Here is a 10,807-nt window from a genome sequence, read left to right as displayed (position 1 = left end):
CCAGGTCCCCAGAGTGATGTAAGGGCAGCCCCTACTCTGTCAACAATCCCCCTCCCATTACATGCCCCCTTCTGCATTGGACTTCCAGAGCTGTGTTGTTGCAGGTAATTAAAGGGTTTTAATTAAATTAGGATCCCATCTGGCTGAGACCAGTCAGCCCCTTAACGACGATTGTATGTCACCAACCTCAGAGTGTGGACAGGGACTCAGATGCATGGGGACTAAATTTGGGGATGAGGGGCCTTTCAGACAGGGATACAGGATCCTTCTGGGCTTCTCTGGGGCCCCCTGCCACATGGCAGCAACTTGTTACACCCGCCAAATGGTGACTGTGCCCCTCAGTGCCAGAGAGGGGGCAGAATACCAGAACTTTCCCAAGTTCCTTCTTGCCTGTGAGTTGATAAAACCTCTTGGAGGAGTGGAAAGATATGTGAGCATTTTCTCATTTCTACAGAGGAGGTCCACAGAAGTGAAGCATTCAACCACATCCAGTGAATCAAGTGGAGCTAGACCTAACTGCTAGAAATGGAGACCCAGTGAGATAAAATTTTGATTTTTCTCTTACATAAAAGTCTGAAGGTAGGAGCCTAGGACTGGTATGATATTTCCTTTTAAAAATTATTTATTTATTTGACTGCTCTGGATTGTCATTGCTGGGTAGGCTTTTCTCTAGTTGCGGTGAGCTGGGGCTCCTCTCTAGTTACAGTGAGTGGGCTTCTGGTTGCAGTGGCTTGTTGTGGAGCACAGGCTCTAGGGCATGCAGGCTTCAGGAGTTGCAGCATGTGGTCTCTAGAGCACAGGCTAAGTAGTTGTGGCACATGGGCTTAGTTGCTCTGCTCTGGGGCATGTGGGATCTTCCTGGACCAGGGATCGAACCTGTGTCTCCTGAATTGATGGGCAGTCTCTAGCTCTGAGCCATTAGAGAAGCCCCTGATATGATATTTCTATTCCACAAAATTTTCAGGAGTCAGCATCTTCTTCCAGCTCATGGGTCTGCCACTTCTAGGGTATGGCTCTTATCCCTCTTGGTCTAAGATGACAGTTAGAGTTCCAGCAATCACATATATATTCCAGGCAGCAGGACAGAGGATGAAATAAGAAGGGGCAAAGTCTTAAGATTTCTGGAATTTGCCAAATAACTGGCTTACATGTCACTTGCTAGATCTAAGTCACATGGCCACATCTAGGTGCAAGAGAGGCAGTGAAATGAAGTTGTTGTTTTTTCTTTTTCCAGGCCTTCAACTGCCCAGCTAAAAATGAATTCCATTACTAATAATATGTAGAAAGGGGAAATAGATATTAGTGGTCTCTGCCACATGCATTATGGGTACCCAAGTCTCCTACCTCCAGCCTGGGACCTCTTCACTTCTCCACACTAGGAGTAAGGCTGAAGTGAACACAAACCCATATCCAGAAACAAACAGGAGAAAGTAACATTTGTTGAGCAACTCATTTAATCTTCCCAACAATGTTCCAAGGAAGGTAGACCCCTAGATATTCACCTAAGGAGGCTCTGGGAGATGATATCATTTGTCCATCACACCCAGCTAGTAAATTACAGACTCAGAATTGGGGGCCAGATACATCTTTCTTCAACTGTCTTGTTGGCAGTTCATTGGTAGCCTCTGTGGTTCAGGAGGGGCTAGTTTGTTCCCTTGGGACCATCTAGCCAAGTGGCTCTGAGATGAACTGAGAGGCTCTGAACGAGACACCTTGGCTTGGCTTGTTATCAGGTCAGCCTTTGAGTTTGGCAGACCAACAGGAAACCAGGCTCCTGTGGAACCAGAACCAAGCCCCCAGCTGAGTGCCAGTCTCCTGTGGCATTGTGCCTTGGAAACCGTGGCAGCTGCCTCTCCAGGACTTTGGTATAATGGGCAAGTGCTGCCCGCAGCCAATCTTGGCTCCAACTAGCGGGGCTGGTGGTCCCTCTCCTCACTCGTCACCCAGTCCCTGGTTTCCTGGCAGTACCAGAGGACTCAGAGCCTATGGAAGTAGCATTTCTCTCTCCTATTCCCACCCTTGACATTGGATCACTTCCCAGCACAGAGGAACTGGTCCATTGTGTCCCACAACCCCCTACACATACCCACTTGATAATCCAGAACCTTGGTCATTCCACCCCCAAACACACCTTTCCCCAGATTCCCTACCCACCTACCACCTCATTCATCTCTGAGCAATGGGCCTCACCACAGAAGTCTGCCATATGCAAGGTCACCAGCATTCCTGCCAAGGATGGGGAAGAGAGTGACTCAGTTCCTGCTTGCTCATCCCTGGGAAGAGGGTAAGGAGGGAGGGTGGAGAGAGGAGGGAGGAGGGACCCAGGCACCCATTTGCTTTTGCCTTAAGCTTCACCAAAAGGAAGACTCACCATCACTGCCAGTTGACATGTATTCTCTCTTATTAGCTTCACAGACCACTGGGAAGATTCACCCCATTAGAGATGGGGATGCTGAGGCCCAGGAGGGGATGCTTGCCCAGATGTGCACCAGGATGAGGGCAGAGGCTACCTCCAGCTATTCCAATACTTAGAAAAGAACAAGCTTTCCCTGCTGTATCGATCCTGCATTTCTTGCTCTCAGAGAGACTCCAGTCTGATGAGGGAGGCACAGATCCTGGCGTCAGAAGCTCTTCATTCTGACCTGGGAGGTACAGACCCTGGCCCCAGGGGCTCCCCAGGCTGGTGGGGATTTACAAGTCATGTCCCCGAAGAGCCCCCAGTCTGGAGGGCTTGTCCCAGAGGCTCCACTCAAATGGAGGAGATAAGGCCCCTGCCTTTGGCCGGCTCCCCAGCCAAGCTGAACAGATTGGAGAGCAGGGCTGCAAGGACAGCAGGCAGCAGCGGCAGGGTGTAGGCAAAGATAGGCACCAGGAGCTTCTCTCTGGGACAGGAGACAGGTCTGTTCCTGAAGAATTTGCTCTCCTGTGAGTTTTGAATGGCATGATGGTCCAAGCACTTGCTGTGAACTGGGGGTCCATTTCCTCTCCTTGGCAGATGCCCTAGGCATTGCTCATCAAGGGGGCAAAGGTTGGTACCTTCATAGCCAGATGCTTAATGTCCTACCCTTTTTGGGGATGGGGTGGGGGCGCAGAAGTGTCTGGTGATAGCAAGACCAGTAGGGCGCAAGGACTATTTCAAAAGAATTATGATTCAGGAGGAAATTTGTTAGCAAGATCTTAACTGAGAGGAGCCACCAGTTACTGGGAAGGTGGAAAAGGAGGGATGCAGCAGCAGAGTGTGCGCACGGGTGAAATGAAGTTATTAAAATGAACCCACCCCTGCGCAGGCGGAATGTGTGCCAGGCAGGCCAGCCCTCCAGCTGTCGGCAGCATCTGGCTCTCCGCAGGAGGAGAGGAGCCGGAGGGGCTGGGTCAGAGTGCCCCCAGCCCTGCTGACAGTTCAGCCAGGTTGGACGGGGGAGGAGCCCAGCACAGCCTCAGGGCTGAGGGAGCTGTCAGGGTCGGTGTCCAGTGTGTGTCCAGAGGGGGGACATGCACCAGAATCCAGCAAGCCCAGACCCCCAAAGGCAAGGCCGGGCCCCTGTCCCCAGGGTGGGAAGGGAGTGGGAGGCATGGAGGAGCTCTCAAATCTCTGCTGAGGCGAGATGCCCTGGGAAGCACAGTGTGGTGGGTGGGTTGGGAAGAGGCTGGGATGGGAGCCTGGGATGGGAGCGTGGGCTCCAGTCACTTGCCCTTCCTGGGTCACTTACTTCCTACAACCTGGGGCGACAGCAAGGTGGCTTCTATGGCCCCACAAGCTCTGTTCTGTGCTGTGAGGGCACTTGTCCATGCTGAGTGCTGCTGGGCAACTGCATAGGTTAGGGGTGGCCAGAGCAACCTAGGACTCTCCTCATTCCGGCTACCTGGCCGCAAGGGATGCAGGGGGCGTGCGTGCTGCCCTCCCAGGAGAGCAGACCTCGAGTGGCCTCCAGACAGGGCACCACGATCTTGGTTCCTACCTTCCCCTCATGGAGCCCCAAAGGGCCCAGCTGACTCCCAGATGAGGTGCCCTCCTGTGGGCTGGAGCACGGGGATGGCCGCTTCCAAGCCCCTATGGTCCTCCCCCCACGCCCCAGCCTGTTCCTCCCCAAGCGTGTTAGACTGAAAACCCAATACCCCTGGTTCTCTGATGGGACCCCTCCCAGACTTCCGCAGGAGGAGCCGCTGGAAATCACAACTAGGAGAGAGCCTTAGCAGTGTCTCATCTCAGGGAGCCAGTGCCAGAAAGGGACTCAGAGGACACGTGTGTGGCCCTTAAAGTGTGGCCCCTGGGCCGGGAGCATCAGTGTCTACCTGGGCACTCGCTACTTGTTAGAAAGGCAAATCCGGGGGTGGCGCTTCAGACCTGCTGAATTAGAAACTCTGGGGTAGAACTCAGAAATCTGTGCTTTAACAACCCTCTTGGTTCAGAAGCCCACTCACATTTGAGAAACTCTGGGCTGGGCAAACTCCTCATTAAATTTATAGCGAAAAATGAAAAGAGAACCAGAGAGGACAATGGACTTGCCAAGGCCACAGAGCAAATATTGACCGAGCATTGTTACCCTAGTGGGCCCACCCACACGGCGACCCAGGAAGGTGACCAGGATCACCCACCCTATGTGGCCCACCCGCCTACCAGTTCTTCCTCCCCAGGTGCTCGGCAGCTGCCAGGCCCACCCGCTACCAGGCCCACACGGCATCGGCCCAGCTTCCGGGGCTAGACAGGGGCGGGGAGGGAAGCCCTGGAGCATCAGCTCCGGCAGCTGTTGGAGCCCCGCAGCTCCGGCCTCAGGAAATGTCCTGCTGTCATCTGAGAGACGCCGGCCGGACACCGGGCCCCTGGGGCCCTCCCCCCACCCCCCTGTCCCCAACAACTCGGAGTCCAATATCCAGGAAAGCTTTATTCCCTGCTCCGTGAACAAGAGTCTGCACACACAAGTTGACCATCAGATGAGTTCACAAACCCCGCCCCCCGCCCCCACCCCCACAGACAGACACTACGAGACAGGTCCAGCGCACCCACCACAGTGTGACCTCGCCCCCCCGAGCTGCTGACGGCCCCACAGCCCACGAGGGAGGCAGCATCTTTATCCAGGCGAGCCCTGGGCTGATGGGCAAGGCTGGCTGTGGAAGGCTCACTTGCTGGATAAGCTCACTCCCAGAGGAGCCAGCAGGGGCAGGATGGGGGAGGAACACGCGGCTCACGGGTGGCTTCACCTGTGGCCTTGGTGCTGGGAGAATCGCAGTTGTCCTCGTCTCAGCTTTCGGACAGAGGGGTACTTCAGCTCAAGGCTGGGGTGGGGAGCAGTGGCTAGAGAAGTGATTTTGGAAAGGGGAGGCCTGGCTAGGGGCAGCTGGTCTCTCTGCCAAGACATCACAGACTCCAAGGGTCACCACTTCCGCCTCAAGCCGAGCTCAGACCACAGTCCAGGATGAGGGCTCAGGGCTGCCTCCTGGGTGGGGCTGCAGAGTTCCTGCTGCTGGCTGCCAGGAAGCCCCAGCTCGACCATCCTGCAGTGCTCACTCGGTGACCACACTGATGAAATAATCCTCTCCTCGTTGCTGTTCTTTCTCAGGATGGCAAGGAGAGAGCCAAGATTTCAGGCTCCTCTCAGGAACTGTATTGGTCTGCCTGCCCCAGGGGCCTCCTGGACCCGGCATCTTTCTGTGGCTCAGTGGGGAGGCCCTGTGAGGCCACCCAGAGAACCCACTCCTCGGCCAGTGCTCCTGTGTCCTGCTCACCCCACAGCCTCAGGTTGGGGCCAGCACCTGTGACCCCTTCCCCACCACCTGAAACCCGGTTCTGGCCACACTTGGCCTCTCCTCCTCTCCACCCCGGAGCTCCCTGCCCGAGGCCCCTTCCCTTCCCTGCCCAGTATCCAGACGGATGGCTTCCTGTGTGGGCAGGCCTGTCCTTCCAGCCCTGGCCTTCCCTTTGTGGCCTGCCCAGGGGTCACCCAGAGGGGTAGTAGGGGGTATCGCTGTGGTAGTTGTAATCCGGACACACCTTCTGGACTAGCCTGTAGTCTGTGCTGTAGAAGGCGATGTAGACGCAGACGACTTTGAAGGGCTGGGAGCAGCTCCAGGTGGCCGAGCTCTGAGCGTGGTCTCGGGAGCAGGTCTTGGCGGGGTCATGGGTGCAGAGCGAGATGCGGCGGCCCCGTTCCACCTTCTCCCACTCCATCCGGCAGTTGAAGATTTTGGAAGCCTTGGCTTCAATAAAGATCTGCTGCTCCTGATGAAACTCTACAGCTTTACTCGGGGGCACAAGGCTGATGGAGATATTGCCCTGGCCCGTGGCATTGTGTCGGAAGTGGACACTGAAGGTCCCGTTGCCGTGGTCCACGATCTTCCCTGTGACCAGCAGGTTCAAGGCTACCGTCTTGATGTTGGAGTAGAAATCACCCCAGCCAAAGATTTTCTTCACTTTGGTTGCTGGTGGGGGGCTGTGGTTTGGGCGGCTGGGGGGCTGGCCAAGGACCCCCCATGCCTCCCCAGGTGGAGCCAGCAGTCCTAGCAGAGTAGAGTTGGCCATGTGGCGGGACTTAGGGGACATGTGGCCCCGCTTTCGAGGCATCCGCGGCCGGGCCTGGCTCTCAGCGTCATCATGCTCAGGGTCCTCTGAGCCTGGCGGACCATCATCCTGGCCGCAGATGACCTGCGGAGGCAGTTGGGAGGAGAGTGAGCATCTGGGCCCTCAGAAGACTCAGGAGTTCCGGTCCCCCACTCCCCACCACCAGGACCATCTCCCTGCCCCTCCCTTCCACTCTGACTTGGGGCCAAGGGGCCCCGGCACATTGCTCTCTTACATTGGGGGTTGGGTGTGCATTCTGGGCCTGTGTCATGGTTCCCTCTCATGTTCTGACACTCAGGTCACCCCTAGCTCCTCTCCCCACTGTGCTGCCTCTGGCCACTATTCGAAGTCTGAAGAGATGGTGGAGAATTCTCTCCAGGGACCAGCAGAGGTACACAGCTTCTACTCTTAAGAGAGCTCCAAGTCTGATGGGGGAGGCCCAGCTCCTGATCTTGGGAGAACCTTCATCAGACCACAGAAGTACACCCCTCTGTTGACAGAGTAGTTGTTGTCTAGGAGAGATACAGTTTCCGCCTCTGTGATATTCCCAGGCTACGGAGGCGGTACACTGTCTGCCTTCAAAGAGTCCCAAGTCAGGTAGGGGTGCTCCATCTCTCTGCTGAGAGAGCCCCTCATTTGACAGGGGAGGTACAGCCCTTGCCTTTGGGAACTTTCTAGTCTGTTGAATGAGACACCATTCCTACACTGGGAGAGTTTCTACCCTCAGAGGCAAAGAGAACCAACAGATGATGGAAAAGAAAACAGAACCCAGTAAAGTTCTCTCTCGAGTACAAATGTGGTTTAGGTTTTAATGGCAGGCTTTGAGGGAGACCTGGGTGAGTTCCATAACCAGGATGACCAAATTCCACATGAAATTCTAGGAGGAAGGAGTTCTTATTATTCCCATTTCACAGATGGGGACACCAGACTCACAGTTTACATCACTACAAGACTAAGCCCTTCAGGGTGAGTCGTCCTAATCCACCATACTCCCAGGCTCTCAGACCAGATGGGTCCTTCTATGGGGGTTTTATCCAAACCCTACCCTCATCTGGGATCTCTGGAAAGCTCTGCGGAGGTTCAATTGGCCTCTGCTGCATCCGCTCTACTGACAAGCAACATCTGGGGAGGCTTCTTGAAGGAGCTGTGGGGAGGGCCAGCAGGACAGCCCGACAAGCTCAAACACAGGACAGCTCAGGAGGGCACCAGGGAATGGACCAGGTTCCCTGAGGATAGCTGCCTGGTGTGGGTATGCTCAGCTTTTCAAGAAAGACCCTCTGTGTCTCATAACCAACACCAGGTGTACCAGCTCACAACTGGGCAGCATCTGGACTTGCTGGGACCTGGGATAAGGATGTGGAACGCCTGAGGCTGTCATATGCACGGCTACAAAGGGGTTCGGGGTCTTCATGTCCCCTGTTCTGACCCTGGCCACGTCTGCGGTTGTGCGCGGTGTCCCTGGGACCCAAGGGTGGGGCAGAGGGACAGCAGGAGGGGAGGGCCGCGGGGCTGGGGTCAAGGCAGAAGACGTGTGCGCGTGCTGAGCCCTGGGGGTGGGGGTCACAGCTGAATGGCTGGAGGATGAAGAGAAGGGCCCTAGGGGGAGATGTGAGAAGGGAAGGGTTCTTCCACACAATGGCAAAGGGGATTATTGTTTTGAGGAGACGGGCAGACCCAGATGTGGGTCTGAGGCTTCTCCACGACAGGATTGGTAGGTGGCGGTCGGTCGGAGGGGATTCGCGCCCTGAGCTGGGGTCTGGTGTGGATTCCCCGCGTCCGGGGCCGCCAGAAAGGCGCGAGCGAGCGCACGGGGAGCGGGCTTCGGGCGCTCCGCTCAGCTGCCGCGAGCGCCCGGGGCGGGAGCCGCCTGCCCAGGTCCTGTGGGGCTCGGGCTGCGCGCAGCCGGGAGAGGAGAGGAAAACAACAGGCGAGGAGGGAGGGAGCAGGAGGGAAGGCGGGAGCGAGGGACGCGGGGCCACCCCCCGCCTGGGCCAGCTAGTGCGCTGGGGGCCCCAGAGTGCGGGGCCCTCCGGGCCCCTCCGCCTCCCCGAGGTCAGGGAAGAGCCATTACCCCCCTACCCTGGCAGGTCATCAGCTCCACAGCCACCCTCCACTGCCCTTCCGCACGGCCCGGGGCCCGGGAAGAGGTCGAGTGACCCTTGGCGACGTCTGCGGGCATTTCCCCTCGGGCCCGTCGCACCTCTCGCCACCTGCGGCCGAGTAGGTGGGCCAGCCCAGCACCCTCTCCCCGCCCCTATTAACCCTTCCTGTACAGTCTCCGGCCTCGGACCCGCCCTCTCCCCTAGCCTCGAGGCTTCTCCTCCATCCCCGGGATGTTGGGGGGAAGGGAGAAAGTTTTCGGGCTCGGAAGCTTCCCGCGCTCTCCCCCAATCCTCCCGGCCCCCGCCCCTCCGCGCCGCTCCCCGCGGATCACTCACCAGATAGAGGCTGCCCTGCACTAGGAACACGAAGCAGCAGCGAGTCAGTTGCATCTTCCTCCTTTGCTCTCGTGCCCCTTTCTCGCGTCTGTTCCCTTCAGGGTCCCAGGCCCTTCCTCACCCCCGCTCGCTCTTTCAGGCGCGCCGTCCCATGCTCCTGTCCCCCGGCCCCTGGCGGCCCTCCGCGCGGCCAGCCGCCCAGGACCGACCCCGCCCCCTTCGGTCCAGCTGTGCAGCCGCCGCCCCCCTCCCCTGGTCCAGCTGCGCGCAGCGCGGCCCCCTCTCGCGGCCCCAGATGTGCGCCCCGAGCGCCTCGAAGGGCCCCAGCTGCGCGGTGGCCCCGCGGCTCCAGATATGCCCCCTCGGTTCCAGCGGCGCCGCTCTCGCCCAGATGTGTTGGGGACCCGCGCGCGCGCTCGCCCCAGAGCTAATTCCCCAGGCCAGATGGCCCCTCCCGCCCCGTCGCGGCGCGCCCCCTGGCGGACGCCCCTGGCCGCGCCAAGCCCCGCCGCCGCTCCCCGCGCTGCCTCCCGCCAGACTGGAGCGCTCCTGGCGCCCAGGCGGCTCCCGCTTCCTCGTCCCTCCCACCACCGGCGGCGGCGGCGGCGGCGGCAGGTACTGTGAGCCCAGCCGGTACCTCCGGAGTTAACTCCTCCCCTGCCGGCCCGCAACCCAGGGATTTAGGACGCAGGGGGCAGGATTTGGAGGCGGAGTTTACTCGCGAGGCCGGGAGAGGGTGGTGACCTCGGGGGTAGGGACCCTACTAATTCTAACCCTGAGCAGGGCCTCTGTTTCTGGTAGGGAGCCCTGAGAATCTGCTGCCCTCCCTGAATCCCAAGAGACTTGGAATTTGAAAAGATTATTTTCCCCAAACCCCATTACAAGAGATTCAGAAAAGAAGGTCTTCCTTATTGTAACCTGTCTCCACGTCCCAAAGTCCACTTCTCTCTGCAAGACTTGCTTTTGTGCCGGGGGAAGTTCTTCTGAGTGTCTAGCCTGTACTCCTTTGGTTATAATATCGATTCCTATCCTCCTCTGCTTTACTCAGAGGGGCTGGGATAATCCTTCCCACCTCCCCCCAGTACCTCTCAGTCCAGTCGCTGTGACAGGAAACTTGACTGGAGTCCTGTAATGAAAAGGCAGCTAGGGGCCAGGCTGGATTTCTGGGGTAAGCCTCCCGAGAAGCTGAGGAGTGAGGTGAGCAAGGCCCCTGGAGGCTGTACCTCCATTCTTCACTCTGCCCTTCCTGTGATCCAGGGAGTCACAGGCTGGGATGTGGGGCTCCTATGCTAGCAGGGTCTCTGTCTCTGGTTTCGGTAAACCTCCAGGGCAAGAAGGAAGAAAAAGACCCTCATTCGAGATTGCAAAGTGGGGCCCATCCCCCATCACCCCACATCTCCACATTGTCTTCCTGGAATTGCAGGGCCCCTTTAGTCCTTAGAAAAATCAAAGGTCAAGTCCCAGCATCCAGCACTTCTCAGAGGCTGTGAGGCTGAGGAGGTACCCCAGCATTTGGAGTGGCCCCAGCCTGGGCTTGGCCCATGGGGCAGGGTGGGTGGGCACTCTGCTGTGGCCCTCGAGGCCCAGCTTGGTCTCTGGCTGCAGCCCCCAGCACGCACCCAGCCTCCTCCCCCACCATCTGCCAGGCGGGTGCATGGGGAATGCAGATGAATCTTAATATCAGCCTGGGCCAAGTGCGATGAGGGAGACAGATTCTGCAGAACCCAGACAGCGTCACAGGGCCCCCTGCATTCCCCAGGCACCCTGGGCAGTACAGGAGACAGCAGCCCCTCTCTGGTGGTGGCGGGGGGTG

General features: G+C 58.1%; 1 protein-coding gene across 1 annotated transcript; it reads right to left on the bottom strand.

Annotated features, from left to right (window-relative positions):
• Positions 1–4,973: 4,973 nt before the first annotated feature.
• NXPH3 (neurexophilin 3) lies at positions 4,974–9,168 on the bottom strand. The gene is made up of 2 exons (XM_065909719.1): positions 8,995–9,168; positions 4,974–6,640 (listed from the first exon to the last, which is right to left on the bottom strand). Exons 1-2 carry the CDS (start codon positions 9,046–9,048, stop codon positions 5,936–5,938), a joined length of 759 nt encoding a protein of 252 aa, XP_065765791.1. The 5' UTR covers positions 9,049–9,168; the 3' UTR covers positions 4,974–5,935.
• Between the last annotated feature and the right edge of the window lie 1,639 nt (positions 9,169–10,807).

This window comes from Muntiacus reevesi, chromosome 18 (genome assembly GCF_963930625.1).
Source record: "Muntiacus reevesi chromosome 18, mMunRee1.1, whole genome shotgun sequence".
Lineage (NCBI taxonomy): Eukaryota > Metazoa > Chordata > Mammalia > Artiodactyla > Cervidae > Muntiacus > Muntiacus reevesi.
Note: the sequence above shows the minus strand (reverse complement) of the source record. Positions and strands in the feature narration are given on the sequence as shown.